Source organism: Acomys minous (assembly GCF_964271855.1).
Source record: "Acomys minous genome assembly, chromosome: 1".
NCBI lineage: Eukaryota > Metazoa > Chordata > Mammalia > Rodentia > Muridae > Acomys > Acomys minous.
In genome coordinates, this window is record NC_140483.1 from 69068633 (window position 1) to 69084977 (window position 16345).

Consider the following 16345-nt stretch of genomic DNA (forward strand, 5'->3'; position numbering starts at 1 on the left):
AGGAAGGCTCCTGTGTCCTGAAGATGCCAGCACCATGAGGTGACCACCAAGAACAGCAACAGCAGTGGAGTAGAGCCAGCCAGAGCCTAGAGAGCTACAGAGGGCAGAGCTGGAGAAGTGACCCCAGGAGGAGCCCAGAAGATCATGCGTGGATCCCAGACATTGGAACAAGAAGCTGAGAAGGTGAAGTTGCCTTGGAGACCCAAAGATGTTAGAGATGCCAGAGCCACGGGATACCTGCTGAGGAAAGCTGCTAACAGGGAGTGGAGCCAGCCCAAGAGAAAGAAGTGTGCTGCAGCCAACAAAGCCTGAAAAGAGTTAGACATCAGACATGGAGATGCAGAATTGGGGGTTTGCCCAGCTGATTTTCAGTCTTGCTTTGGTCCAGAACTTTCATCACTATGATGTTTTGGAATGGTAACATATATCCTGTGATGTTGGAAGCATGTGATCTGCTTTTTGATTTTGACTTACAGGGCATTACAGTTAAGAGATTGCATGAGTCTCAGAAGAGATTTTGAACTTTGGGCTTTTAAACATTGTTGTGTCTGTGATAGACTGTGGGGACTTTTGAAGTTGGACTAAATGCGTTTTGCATTACGTTTGTGGCTACAGGCCTGTGGAGGCCGGGGAGTGGAATGTGGTAGTTTGAGTAGGTTTGGCTCCCATAGATTCACATGTTTGAATGCTTGGCCCTCAGGGAGTGGCACTATTAGGGGGTGTGGCCTTGGAGTAGGTGTGGCCTTGTTGGAGTAGGTGTGGCCTTGTTGGAGGAAGTGTGTCACTGTGGAGGCGGAGTTTGAGATCTCCTACTCTCAAGCTCTGCCCAGTGTGGAATCAGAGCCTTCTCCTAGCTACCTTCAGACCAAGACGAACTCTTGGCTCCTTCCAGCACCATGTCTTTCCAGATGCTTCCCACCATGATGATAACGGACTAAACCCCTGAAACTGTAAGCCAGCCGCAGTAAAATGTTGTCCATTATAAGCAGCCATGGTGTCTCTTCACAGCAATAGAACCCAAACTAAGACACAGTCAAACCTACTTGGTTGAGCTCCAGGGCAGTGAGAGGCCTTGTCTTAAAGAAGGATGAGGAGCAATGTCCAAGGTTGACCTATAGCTGCTACACACGTGTGCACCTACACACACACACACACACACACACACACACACACAGCGCACTCCCTGTCACTGGACAAGCACCTGTGGTTTCGTTATCTGAACAATTCTCCCTTCCTTTGTAGTTAGAATTTCTTTGATTTAAGATAGTTCGGCTGCACACATATCAGTTTAGTTGTCCATCTTGGTCCAGTCTCTTTCTCTGAATCTTAGTGAGAAAGAACACCCCGCTCTACACTCTAGGGGTGTCTCTGAGCAATAAAGAAGGGCCTAAGAATGGCCCCTTCCCTCGGCAAAGTGGGTGCCAACCTCAGGTAGATGGCCAGCAAAGGGGACTTCCCCCTGCAGACCTGCGTTAGCATTCCTCTGTCTTTCTCCAAGATTCTGGACGGAAAGGATTCCATAGAAAGCACAGGAAATCCTAGTTTTAAAACTCTAACCCGCTCCTCTCCCAGATGCTTTGTGAATACGGCTCCATCGCTCTGCATGCTGGGTAAAGTAGCCTAAAGCTACTCCAAAAGCAAATGAATGTGTGCATCAGGGGCAGTTAAGATTGGACTGTTTTCAAGCTAGGGGCATCCAATCTATAACTCTTTTTGAATGATTCATTTGTTCAGTGTTTATGCTTAAACAGCCAAGCTAGTGTCACATACTGGAGAGATGGCTCAGTCCCTAAAGTCCTCTCTGTGAAATAGCAGGGCCTGAGTTCAGATCCCTAGAACCATGTCAAAACGCTAGGAATGGCGCCTCCTATGTTTGTGGTCCCAGCACTGGGGAAGTGGAGGCAGATTCCTGGGGCTTGCACACACACACACACACACACACACACACACACACACACACAGCACTTGTGGATAAGTTGTTAGGCCTAATATTTAAGAATAGAACGTAAAGAATGTCAGTGTCTACCCCTAGCACCTAACCCTAACCCTAACCCTGAGCACAGGGAAGCGTGCATGGTTGCCCGTGCTGGAGCCAGAAGCCCTGATCTTCAGAGTGGCGTCTTGGTGACCTTCCCTTGCCTGGTTCACGTGACTATTCCCAACACTAACATTACTCGAGCAGCCAGTTGGCCGGCGTGACTGCTGCATTTCAGATCTGTAGCACTGCACACGTGACATGTGATGTGTGTGCACAGACACACATGGGTGCACAGGAAGGCATACAAGCACACAGGTGCATGCATTCAATGTGCTCTTTAGAATGATGCGCGAGCCCTTGTCAAATGGTCAGGGTGAAGAACTAGCTGCCACTCCCGGAATTAGGACTGAAGTTCCTTCCTTTCTTCCTCCTGTCCTTTCTTTCTTTCTTTGTCACATGGTAGCCCGGGCTAGCTCCAAACCCCCTGTGTAGCCCTGAGGGGTCGCCACATCTGGTGTGTGTGGTGCTAAGAATCGAACCCAGGGCTTCCGGCCTGGCAGGGAGGCATCCTGCCGAGTGAGCTACCTCCCCAGCCATAGCTGTAATTCCACAAACAGCCGTCTTCTGTTATGCATGGTCCTAATTTCTTACAAACAGCAGTTTCAAAACCGGAGGTATTTGCGTTCCATTTGTTTTACTTTGAAAGGGGAAGGGAGAATTGGTTATCCAGTTCCAAATGGCCAGCCCTGAAAACGCACATACAAATAACATTGAATAGACTGAGCAGACACACACCACAACAGTTAAAGAAAAGAGGCCAGGAATTTGAAAGAGTTGGGGGGGGGGGAGGGTTACATGGAGGGTTTGGAAGAGAGCGCAAGGAAAAATGATGTGCTTGTAATCTTAAAAGAGAAACTATTTTAAATAACAGATATATATATATAGATATATATATATATATTTTTTTTATTCCAACAAAGAATGAATCTTTTCTTTTGATAGCTGCAGGTGGATGAGCCACAGGGACAAGCAGACTGACAGCAGGGCGCCCCGCTGGTTATGTCAGCCAAGTTATTAAGGCTCTTTGCGTGGGAGGCACTGTGGTTTTAACACAGTCAGCGTGTGGTCGCGTCTACCACCTAGTCTAAAGGAAGCCTCTGTTCACAGCTTATAAGGCATCCTCTCATCTTCCCAGTAATGCCGTATTTTTCTCCATATGAAAAAGCTAGCGCCCTGCAGGAGGCCTTCCATCCACCTTCCACCCACCTTCCACCCAGCTGAGGCCTCATTTCCGCCCCCTCTCGCCCCGCCTCCTCTTGCCCCGCCCCCTCCCCCTTCCTGGATCCTGCCACCAGCCCACCCTCTCCTCTAGGCCGCAGACACAGACCCCACTTCCTCCCAGGGAGCCATCCCTGAATTCCGCTGTCTCCCCACTACCCTACATCAGCCACACCCGTAGGAACTGTAAAGCAGTGTTTGCTATCAAATGCATTATTTCAAATGTATTACGAATTTCGTGTTGAGTAAATTGAACATTTAGGGTTTTTTTTTTTTTTTTGCATGTGTGTTCAGTTGTGTGTTTGTGTTCATGTACTAGGGGGTAGGAGGGTTTCAGATACACATTTACACATGTGTACAGAAGCCAGAAACCAACCTTGCATGTCGTACCTGGTTCTGTCACTGGGATCTGGGCTTCTGTGTTTCCACAAGGCTGGTTGGTCAACAAGCCTCAGGGATCTGCCTGTTTCTGTCTTTTCAACACCAGGATTTAAAAAAATGCAAATCACCACACCCAAGTCTTTTCGTGGGTGTGGGATGCGAACTCAACTCCCTACACTTGCAAAGCATCACAGTCTTGGGGATGATGGAGGCACTTCCGGTTCCAGGGGCTGGGGAGGGAGAAATGGCAAGCCCGTGTGCAGATCAAGAGTCCTGTGGGTGGCTGAAGGTGGCACAGCAGTGTGGTGTACTTAATGTCTCAGCACGCACATTTAAGATGTTTAAGTAGTAAGGTTTGTCACAGTTTTTTAAATGGGGCTCTGGATTTGATGCTGGGATTTGAATCCAGAACGTCACACATGCTAAGTGGGGGGCTCCAACCACTGAGCGGCAACCCCACAGCTGAAGGTGTCTGTGGAGCACGGATAATCTGCATATCATCCCTACAGATGATGGACACCATGTCATGTCTGCCTTCTGTGTTGCTTATGTGGCATGTGTGTGTGCATGTGTGCATGCATGTACTCATGTGTGCCGAGGTTGACATTGGGAGGTTCTACTCGCCTACACTCTACAGCTTATTCCTTTAGACAGAGTTTCTCTGAGCTTGCTGGGACCCCAGACAAGCAGGCAGGCCCTGGGATCCACCTGTCTCCACTCTCCCAGAGCTAGCGCACCCAGCCACACATGCTTCTCCATGGAGCCTGGGAATGGAAACTCAGCTCCCCATGCTTGCACAGCAAGACTTTAGACACTGAGCCATCTCCCCAGCCCCTGGTCCCTTCTTTTTCTAAATTCAATTCTGTTCCAGTACCCAGAAAAAAGAACATCTTTTATCAAGTCTGGAGAGGTCAGCTCACTGGATCCAGGCTTAAACTGCTGGTCATAATTGCATATGTGGGTTGTAAAAACTTTGGCAACAGCACAAGGTAGGGATTGTAACTAGATTTATATAAGGCCATATGAGTGGGCCCCCAATTCTAGTGCGCTCTCTCTCTCTCTCTCTCTCTCTCTCTCTCTCTCTCTCTCTCTCTGTGTGTGTGTGTGTGTGTGTGTGTGTGTGTGTGCACGTGCGTGTGCATTTGTGACTGTGCATTTTCATTATGCTCAGATTTTTAATATGGGCTCTGGGAATCTAACACAGTTTCTCATACTTGCAAGGCAAGCCTGTGGCCAGCTCCAGCTCCCCAGGCCTTTCCCTAAAGCTTTGTAAAACACAATAACTAACAATTAAGTTGTTGTGGCTGCTGAGTCCAGCCATTGTGGAAGAGCACACATTTGTCATCTTACTGTCCCCTTGCCCTTCCTTCTCTAGCAAAGGAGCCAAATCCTATTACGGTAAAATCACTCTGTTCATGACACTCCCCAGACACTGAGCATTTTAAACAGTTTATTTGATTTTAAGTCATCTCCAATACGTTTGCTCTAAAAAAAAAAAATCAAAAATAAGACATAGGATGAGAGAAATTTGAATTTATTCTCTCTCTCTCCCCCTCCTTCCCTCTCTCCCTCTCTCCCTCTCTCCCTCCCTCCCTCCCTTCCTCCCTCCCTTCCCTTTCTTTCTATCCTCCCTTTTCCCTTCCTTCCTCACTCCTACCTTTCCTCCCTCTTGCCCTTCCTTCCTTAGGACAAGATCTCATGTAGCCCAGGCTGACATCACTCCCTGAGTAACTGAGGGTGGCCTTGGTCCTACTGCCTGATGCTCCTGGATGCTAGGATTGCTAGGGGTGGAACCCAGGGCTTCATGCATGCTAGGCAGGCGCTCTACCAAGCGAGCCACACCCTCAGCCCTCCCCTCTCATACTTAATTCTATAAGGGAAATTTGTGCTCTCTTCTGATGGTGATAAAATCTGTACATAACACAAAGGCTTATGTTATATTTTATGTAAAAACAGGAAGTAATTCTTTTGACGTTCTTAATGTACTTTTTATATGTAGTCCTATCAAAATTAAGTAAGTAAGAAAGTAAGGAGGAAAAAAGGCAAGATACCTCCCAGAGCACTAACTTCCACCTGTTTTTCTGTTTTAATTAGCTCATTCTTGTAAGTTGTAGAACTCTGATTTAAGGTTCTATTTCTTCTGAGGAATAACAAGAATGAGGTATTTTTCTTGACTATAGATCAGTTTTAATGTATTTATCAGGGGTCTTAGCTTTGAAGTGTGTGTGTGTGTGTGTGTGTGTGTGTGTGTGTGTGTGTGTGTGTGTGTGTACAGAGGAGCATATCAGGTTTCCTGCTCTACCATTTTCCACCTCACTCCCTTGAGTCTGGGTCTCTCCCTGATCCTGGAGCTAGGCTAGCTAGCAGCCAGCAAGCCACCCCCACCCATCCCCCACCCATCCCTCACCCATCCCACCTCTGGCCACTTTCCCCTCCCTCAGCACAGACTTATAGGTACCCTGAAGCATCATCCAACTTTTTAGGTGGGTGCTGGCCGTTAGAACTCGAGCCCTCCTGAGTACACAGAAAACACTCTTACCTGGCTAAACATGCCACCAATGCTGAGGAGGTTTTCTTGTTTATTTGAGACGCTGTCTCAAAAAAAGTTCCCTAGGCTGGCTTTGAACTTCTGATCTTCCTCCATGTGCCGCCCAAGTACTGGGATTCCAGATTCACATCACCACTCTCAGCAAACACTAATGCAGGCTTCGGTTGTCCCTTTTTTAGTACTGCGCTTGAACCCGGGACCTCACAGGTGATAAGAGGTGCAGTTCTCTTTTCTCTTGCTGTGATTACATACAGCAGCTTACAGGAGAAAGGACTCAGGTGGCTCACAGTTCCCAGTGCCCTGGTGCTCAGCTTGCTTTCTCCATGTTTCTTTGCTTGGCTTATAGTCTCATATGGCTCAGAGTCCCACTCACTCTCTCAAGAGAACCTGAAATGACCCTTCCTTAATTAACGTAAGATAACTCTGCACAGCTGGAGGCACTGTGGTGATTGAGCCAAGCACTCTGGAGGCAAAGGCAGGCATGCCTCTGGGGGTTCAAGGCCAGCCCCCCAGGCGGTTCTAGCTTGTGTCAGCTTGGCAATTAAAATTAGCTGTCACATACAGAGTGCAGAGGTGGCTCATGGGTTAAGAGTGCATACAGCAGAGAACCCAAGTTTTCCCACATCTGGCAGTTTACAACCACCTGTAACTCCAGCTCCATGGGATCACACAGAGACCAGCACTCATGTGAACATCACCACACACACACACACACACACACACACACACACACACACACACACGCACGCACACATGCACGCACATGCGCGCACACAAACACAAACACACATGCACTGAAACACACTTGCATGCACATACACTCATACCCATGCACATATGCTTTCTCACACACAAGCATGCACACAAACATGCATGCACTGAAACACACATGCATGAACACATGCTTGCACAGATGCACGTACTCACTCACAAGCATACATGCTTGCACACACATACCCATGTACTCATGCATGCACACACACACACTTGCACACATGCACATACACTCTCTCACAAGCATACATGCATACACAGGCACACCCATGCACCAAGCATACACACAGACACACACTCTCTCACAAGCATACATGCATACACAGGCACACCCATGCACCAAGCATGCACGTGCGCACACGTGCACACACACACACACACACACACTTGCACACATGCTCATAATTTAGAAGTAAAACAAATGGCTGGAGAGAGAGCGCAGAGAGATATGCTGCTCTTCCAGCAGCGCAGACTTCACTTCCCAGCATCCATATGGTACACATACGTACACGCAGGGATTTGACACATACACAAACAATAAAAATAAATGTTAAAACTTTTCAAAGTCTCACAAACTATCATCGTGGTAAGCAAGCGTGCTGCTGCTGAGCTGCAGAGCAGCCCCACCATCCATACTGCCTTGACACTGATGAAGACCAGCAGCAGCCGGAGCAGAGCGCAGACTGCACTGCCACCCGGGTGACTTGCATGGTGCCCTCTGAGTCACGCTGCCTAGAATTTTGTTCCCTTAAGGAACTGTTTATTTTTCCAGGCTGGCAAGTGCATCAGGAACTTGGCTTCTGGCAATCATCACTAAACAAATACCTCAGCACCTTTCCTGAGAAGTATCAGAGCTTAGGAGTTCACTGAAAATGGGCCGTTTATCACCAAGGGGAAGAACCTCCCGAGCGAGTTTGGGAGGATTGCTTCAGTTCAGAAACATTCAGCCATGTGACATTTATCAGAAGAGCCTTGAACATCAGATGGGGGCTGAGGGGGGCTCACTGGGACAGCTCTGAGCTGACCCCTGCAGGTGCTAACCTGTGAGTCACAGCTCCCTGCCTTATCCCCAGAGATCACATGCATGCGGACAGCAGAAAGCCATTCCCCACACCTGATGGCATCTCCAGCCCCTGTTGCTGTACCAAAGGCCATCTGTTGAGTCTACCCAGTTTGGCTGGAGTGGCTGACAAGAGTGGAGCGCCTAAAGTGTCTGCTCGGCTCATCTCCTCGTGTGTTAAATAAGATTGGGAGCATTCAGGATGGTGAGGCCTTAGACAGCCTTAACTATTCAGTACTTTTCTAGATGCTGTGACCAAAAAACAAACAAACAAACAAACAAAACCCAATCAAACAAAAACCAACTGATAAAAGCAACATAGACATGGTTTCTTTTGTCTCACAGTTCTAGGGTTCAGTCCATCTTGCCTGGGGGGAAAGATGGGGGGACAGTGAGGTGGCTGGTCACATGGCATCCCCAGTCAGAAAGCAGAAAGATGATTGCTGTGCTCAGCTCGCTTTCTCCTTTTCACTCAGTCCGGGACCCCAGCACAGAGACTGGTGTGTCTTCCCACCCCAGTTAACCCAGTCTGTAAACCCCCTCACAGACGTGCCCAGAAGTCTCTGTGCATATTCTAAATCCCGTCAAGTACACAGTTAAGATCGACCGTCACACCTTGAAGATGCAGCCACAACTGTGTGCTGGTTTTTCGAATCAGGATGCTTCTCGGGACCTCTGGTCACTGCACACCTCTAGCCCAGCCTGAGGTAGGACAGGATGCATATGGTTTGATAGAAAATCCTGTGAACTGATGTGAAGAAAAGATCCCTTGTGACTGTTATTTAGGATTTAATGTCAGAAAGTATCATTGCTGGAAGCCAGGGGCTGCTTTGTCTCCTGCTGGGGCATCAAGTGTTTGCAGCACACCTACCCTGGCATCGCAGAATATCACAGGCAAGGAGCAACATCTCAGCAAGAAATAGCACCAGAGGGCCGGGGTGTGGCTTGGTGCCTGTCTGCCACGCAGGAAGCCCTGTGCTCCATCCTGGCACCACATAAACCAACTGTGGTAGCTCACACCTGTCACCCCAACATTTGGAAGGTAGAGTAATAGGTCCAGGTCATCCTCGCTGCACAGGAGGGTTGAGAAGAACCTGGCTGTGTGAGACACTGTTTCAGGAAGGAAGGAAATAAATAGCAGTAGAAATCACATACAAGTGGGACGTGCCTGGCACGTGTCCGGAGAATCTTCAGTCAGAACACACATCTCTTCAGAGTCGTGAGAGGCACTCCATCAAACGGAGCATGGAGAGGTCCAGGAGATGTCTAGTCAGCAAGGTGCTTGCTGGGTGAGTGTGAGGACCTGAGTTCAAGTTCCTGGCATGCATGAAAAAAAAAAACAAACAAACTAGGTGTGCTACCCTGAACTGAGGAGGCAGAGTCACCCAATCTAGCCAAATTCTCAAGATCTAGGTTCATTAACAGACCCTACCTATCTCAAAAAAATAAGGTGGCAAATAACAGAGAAGGATAGAGTCATCTACCTATGCGAGACACACACACACACACACACACACACACACACACACACACACACACACACGGGCAGGGGAGGGAAGGGGCAGAGACAGGAAGTGTACCCTGCCCAGTACCTCTTTTATTCCTGATACCTATGTGTGAGCAGTGCTATCAGCAGGGAGGCCTCAGAAGGACTTGTGCAGGGGAAGCCAGCAGACAGTGTCTTTCAGCAGAACGGGGAGAAGCTGCACCGTACAGAGACAGGCTCCTGAGGCTGCATGGGGCTGCAGGCTGCACTGGGCTCCCTAGGCTGCAGTGGGGCCGCAGGCTGCGGGGTTCATTCCCGTGGGAGCAGGAAGGCTCTATGGTCCACTGATGCCAGGGAGCAGCGAGTGCCCTTGCCTTGAAGCTGAGGTTCTCTTCCCTCTTCAGCCAATGAAAGAAAGCCAGGAAACCATCACCGTCACCGGCCTGGGCAAGCAGAGGATAGTGACAGCCAGGTTGTGATGCAGAGGGGAGCCAAGCTACCTGTTGGCCCAGTGGCTGAGGGCGCTGGAGCCCTAAAATGGCTGCTTCATGGGAGCGCCATTGTGACAGACGATCCTTTTTACTCTCAGAGAACTTCATACATTCGGTCCTATCCATGTCTCTCCTCCTTTCAACTGCTCCTGTGCACCATCCCGATTTCCTCTCAACTTCATGTCCTGTTCCAGTTTTTAAAATATGCAACCCTCTGAGTCCAGTTGGTGTAGCCTGTGCGCACAGGGCTGTAGTATTGAATCTAAGAATATGGACAACCTACAAAGGGCCATGTCCCTGGGGAGGGGGGCTTTTCTGTCTCCTGGTAGCACCAGACCCAGGAGTGGCCTTTGCCATCCCCTTCCCCCATCCGTGCTGGACTGTCGACTGACTTAGCCTCTGCGGGTCCCACGAAGGCAGCCACAGCTTTTGAGCATTCATGAGTGCATTGGCAACTGGACTTCAGTGTGGAACCACCTAGAAAACACACACGGGTGTGCCTCGAGGGTGTTTCAGGAGAGATGTAAGTGAACTGAGAAGACCCATCCTGCATGGGGGTGGCACTACCCAATGGGGTAGGGTCCCAGATTAATAAAAGGAGAGAGTGAGATAAAGACTCATCACCGGCTGCTTCCATGACTGTAGATGCGATGTGAACAGCCACCCGCTGCTCTTCCTGCAGCCGTGTCCTCCCAAGCATGACGTGTAGTGATATTACTGAGTACGTAGACATTTTAGACAGAGGGTACCCAGCACTGGTCACCCCCGCTAAGGAGGGAACAGAGATAACGAGGACTGTCAACCAGGGAATATTTTATAGATCTTAGTGGTGAATAAATCAGTCCTAATTGCTTAAAAATATTTATATGTGGGGTCATGAGAGCAGGAGAGCCGGCCCTGCCTCTCATCTGCTGGGTCATGGCGGAGAGGAAAAAGCTCCCTTCTCTGTTTCCTCATCCTTCACCAAAGAGTCATTACAGTGAACATGTGTGAGCAAAGATGTGTGAGCAAAGATGTGTGAGCAAAAGGGTCACTGTGGGGCACACTGACACACTACAGCCTCCACAGCGAGATTGTTTTTTTTTTCTGTTGACGGGGAGGTTGCAAGGGCGGAGGACAGATATGAGGGGAGTGGATGAGCGGGATTGATGCAAAATTGAGGTGCATGATGTGAAATTCACAAAGAACCAATAAAGAGTTAAAAACTATATTTGAACTGTTTCAGATATTTCACAGATTATTAAAAGGCAGCGACTTTCAAGTCCCAGTAAAATGCTTTCAGACATACTTTTAAAAGCCACACTTATGATATTGATGAGATATGATAGATACTGATTTGCATTCATAATTTTAGATGCACCAAGATAAGAAAGATGTTCTCTTCAAGGCTGCCAAATACAAATAGCCAAAACACTAAGGATGTAACATTGATATTGTGTCATGGTTTTTCTTGTTATAAGTAGTTTATTGTATATATGTGTAATAATATAAATGTATATGTAAAAAATAAAAAATATTAATAAAAAATAAAAGAAAAAAACCACATTTACAGTCTCCTAAATGGTTACTGAAAACCAAATATTTATTGCGCATTTAATGTGTGTGTGTGTGTGTGAGAGAGAGAGAGAGAGAGAGAGAGAACATCTGGCATATCACTAAAATTCCTACACATATGACTCCACCCATAAAGGACTCAGAATCCAGAGAAGCCTAGTATTGGCAGGTGAGGCCCAGCCCAGTGTGTGGTGATGAAGTCACACACTCGTGAGTAGGTCAGGTAGGTACCTCCCAAGAGAGCAGATTCCCCCAACTCAGCAGCTTCCCTCACAGTAGTTACAATGGGGGTCTCCTGAGAGCGTGAACGAGGGCCAGAGCTCACACAGTTCAGTGTTTGCCTACTGCGGCCACAAAGCCCTGAGTCCCATCCTCAGCACTGTGTGAGTACCACATGGCTGTGCACACCTGCAATCCCACTACTCAAAAGTAGAGAGAAGAAGACCAGGAAGTCAAGAATCTGCCACAATCTAGAGCCACCAGAGAAGAGACTTTTAGCAAGGGGTTGTCTAGACCAAGGTATTGGCCTGTGGGCATGTCATGTCTAGGAGGGATCGTCTTGATTACATTAACTGATGTGGGAAGAGTTGCTCACTGTGGGTAGCGTCAGTCCCTGGACAAAGATCCTGAACTGTGTGAGAGGGAGCAAGGGGGCTGAGCACAAGCAAGCGGGCATTACTGCGTTGCTTTCTGCTCCCAGCTCTGGGTGTAGCTGCTTCAAGTTCCTGCTGCCTCAGTTGCTCTACAGCAACAGCAACAACCTGGCGTTGCGAGTTGATAAACCCACTCCCCTTTAAGTGTTTTGTCACAGCAACTGGAAATAGAACTCAGACACTTGGCTACTTAGGAAATTTAATACCAGCCTAGGCTACATGAGAGCCTATTTCAAAACAAATGTCAGACAGGAAGTGTTGGTTGAGGTTGGGTGTCACTTATTGCTGCGTGCTGTGCTTCCGGGGTCTCTGTATTCTTTTCTAGATTAGAAGAAAGTTAAGAAAAAAATGATGGCCAGGAAACTGGGAAAGAGGGAAGGACATCCTAATGGGACTCTAGATGAGAGAAGCATGGGAGAGTAGCAAAGTAGAAGGATCCAGAGGGTCCTAGAAACCTACAAGAAGAACATTATGATGGGCAGATTTGGGCCCAGGGGGTCCTGCTCAAACTATAGCACAAGCCAAGGACAATACAGGCTGTAAACCTCAAACCCCTACCCAGATCTAGCCAATGGGCAGAACATTCTCCACAGTTGAGTGGAGAGTGGGATATGACTTTCACACATACTTTGGTGCCTCACATTTGACCATGTCCCCTGGAGGGGGAGACCTGGTGGCACTCAGAGGAAGGACAGCAGGTTACCAAGAAGAGACTTGATACCCTATGAGCATATACAGGGGGAGGAGTTCCCCCTCAGTCAGAGTCTTAGTGGAGGGGAGTAAGGGGAAAGCAGGAGGGAGGGAGGAATGGGAGGATACAAGGGATGGGATAACCATTGAGATGTAATAAGAATAAATTAATAAAATAAAATTTTTTTAAAATTGAAAAAAAAAACAACGATGGGTCTCATCTCTCTCTTATGCTTCTTCTGCAGCAAAAGCTATGTGATCCCCTTGCAGTGCAGCTGCCCTGTGGATTTCGAGTTCCACATCACTTTGCTTCGGTCTCATCAGGCCTTTACAATTGAGCCAAAGTCAGGTGAGGACAGTGTGACTTCAGACACCCAATTGCCCCAGCCTTCTCAGGTCAGAGGCATGGCTTGGAAGATTAGTCACTTCCTTTGTTGCTTTAGCAAAAGCAATGGAAGAAAGGGAGGGAAAGAGGGAGGAAGGGAGAGAAGGAAGGAGGGAGGGAGGGAGGGAGGGAGGGAGGGAAGAAGGAAGGGAGAGAAGGAGGGAGGGAGGGAGGGAGGAAAGAAAAGAGGGAGTGGGAGGGAGGCAGGAAGGAGGGATGGAGGGAGGGAGTGTGAGGGAGGGAGGGGGAGGGAAGGAGGGACAGAGGGAGGGAGGGATTAAGCTTTGGCTCACAGTTTGAAGGCACACAGTCCATCATGGTGGGGAATCATGGCAGCAGGAGCGTGAGGCAGATGGTCACCCGACATCCACAGTCAGGAGCTGGTACCCAACTCACCTTCTCCTTTTCATCCTCTCCAGCTCACAGAACAGTGCTGCCCACACTCAGGACAGGTCTCTGGCCTCGGTTACACATTTCTGGTAGCACTCTCATGGGCACGCAGGGTGTGTTTACATGTTAACTTCATGTCCAGGCCAGGTGACACGAAACATTAACCAGCATACTTGGAGAGCACACACACACATACACACACACACACATGCAAACATGCGCCCCACACACACAGACATACACACACATGTACTCTACACATATGAAAATGGGGGAATACAATGTATAAATTGTTTTAAGACACATTTCTTCTTCGAAGCAGTTTGGGGATAACCAGACCCACGTAAAGCTACCACTTGCTTGTGCGGCCTAAGGGGTGTGAAGTTCAGTTTTCACGGACACTATGCACAGGCGTTCATTCTAGAAAAAAGGCGTCCTTTAAGCCTTGTCCCACTTTGTAGATGAGAAAACTGAGCCTCAGGTAAGATGTTCAAGCTGAATTGCAGAGTTCCTGAGTGACCAACGAGAGGCCGAGTGACCCTGGAGACAGCTCTCTTGCCCAGGCCCGGGGCAGCAGCTGTGGCCTGTGACTCCCCACTGGGAGGCAGGGAGATGCCTTGCCTTACTCCATGGCCAGTGCTAGACTTTATCAACAGCTTGTCTGCAGGTGACTTTTAAACCACTCAGCTGTTAACTGAATCTTACAGAGGCTAGTTTGCCCCAAACCCCACACTTAATCAGGAGCCTAGGTCTTAGAAGGTTAATTTTGTCCTTACAAGAAAGACACCAAGCACAAGGCTCAGGCGGCTCTCTCACAGTTCATGGGGAACAGTCCATACTGTGCTGTTGGAAGGAAAGGTTTTAAGCTTGTGCTAATATAGGTGACCTCACTTAACGAGTGGAATCTAAAAGCTGTGATCTCATAAGGCTGAGGATGTAGCTCAGCTGGCAGAGCGCTTGCCTGGTTTGCAAGGAGCCCTGGGCTCCACCCTCAGTCCTGCAGGCCTGTAATCTCAGCGCTTGCAAGACGGAGCCAGGATGGTTAGGCACCCAGTAGTCCTTTTTTAAAATCATTATTATTATTATTATGTATACTGTGTCTTGCCTGCAGGCCAGAATAGGGCACTAGATCTCATTTTAAGTGGTTGTGAGCCACCGTGTGGTTGCTGGGAATTGAACTCAGGACCTTCAGAGGAACAGCCTATGCTCTTAACCTCTGAGCCATCTCTCCAGCCCCACACCCGGTCATCTTATACAGAAAGTGAAGGCCTGGTACAGCCTCTTTTTTTGTTGTTGTTTTTCTGGCCAGGTGTACTGGTGCATGCCTTTACTACCAGCACTCAGCAGGGGAGATGTAGGTGAAGCTCTGTGAGTTCGAGGCCATCCTGGTCTAACTAGGGAGGTAGCTCCAGAACAGTCAGGACTACATAGAGAGACTGTGTGTGTATAAAAACATGATTTGTAAAAATTAGTTCATGGAAATAGAGTCTAGGCTAGTGGTTCCCAAAAGCTGGGGACATGAGGTAGGGTGGTCAGCAGGCTACAGCTTGAGGAAGTAAATGCAAAGCAGAGTAACAGAGATCAATAAATAGTTCAGAATGGCTCAGAGCGGGTGTGGAGAGAGGCCCGTCCGTGAAGTGTGTGCTGCTCGTGATAGCCTGGATCTCCAGCTCCCATATAAGAGCCACAGGGAGGCAGGCGCTTGCCTGCAATCCCAGCACTAGGCACACAGTGACAGGAGAAGCCCTGGCACTTGCTGGCTACACACACTAGCCAATCAGAGGGCTCTGTGTTCAGTGAGAGATGCTGTCAACAAAAGTAAGGAGGAAAAGCTACTGAGGAAGGCATCCAACGTTGCCTGCACAGGAACCTGCACGTGTGTGCAGACATAGATGTGCACAGGCACAGGTGTGTACAGGTGCGTATACACAGACTCCTCTGAGAGGATTTTGGATGATTTACTGTCACAGAGATAAGGTTTGAGGTGACAGACTGCACTGTTTCATCCATATACAACTATTGATATATGGGGGAAAAAAATCACATCTATACAATTATATAGTGATTGAAAAAAATTTAAAGGCTATAAGTGTATCGACGCACCATATGGGACAGTTTTTACAAGTTTTCTTAGTCTGAGCCTTACTGACCCCCCCCCAAATGTACTTTTATTTTCAATCTTTTTTTAGTCCCTGTCCACGTCTATATTTTCAACTAGTTTATTCACATATCTAAATATGTCCACGTGTGTGTTTTTATTACTTTATTTACATATTTAAATATGTTTGTTTGCTTTATGTTAGTGTCACCTAGGAAATGGCACAGCAATCTTTCCTAGGGGTGACTTCACTGCTCAGTGATGTTGTCTGTCCTTTTAATGCTTACATTGATAAGCTATGGCCTTCTTTATTTTTGTTTTCATTTGTTCGTGCGCACACGAGTGCATGTGGCATGTGTGTGTGCATGTGAGTGCACATGTGTATATGCATGTGTGTGCTTGTGTGTATGTGTGTGCATGTGTGTGCATGTATGTGCATGTATGTGTATGCCTATGTGTGCTTGTGTGTGCATGTGTGTCTGTGTGTGCAAGCACATGCATGTGTATACCACATGTGTGTGGTGTTCGTGGGGGTGGAAGAGGGCATTGGATGCCCCTGGAGCAGGAGTTACAGGCAGT

The 16345-nt window shown here is 48.1% G+C and overlaps 1 protein-coding gene across 3 annotated transcripts in view; it reads left to right on the forward strand.

The window, feature by feature from the left end:
• CFAP221 (cilia and flagella associated protein 221) overlaps positions 1–16345 on the forward strand; it is an 82419-nt gene that overhangs the window by 25781 nt on the left and 40293 nt on the right. For all 3 annotated transcript variants that reach the window (XM_084783433.1, XM_084783432.1, XM_084783434.1), the window contains one exon: positions 13139–13242. In XM_084783433.1, the coding sequence (XP_084639559.1) occupies positions 13139–13242 (104 nt within the window). The remainder of the gene's footprint in view (positions 1–13138; positions 13243–16345) is intronic.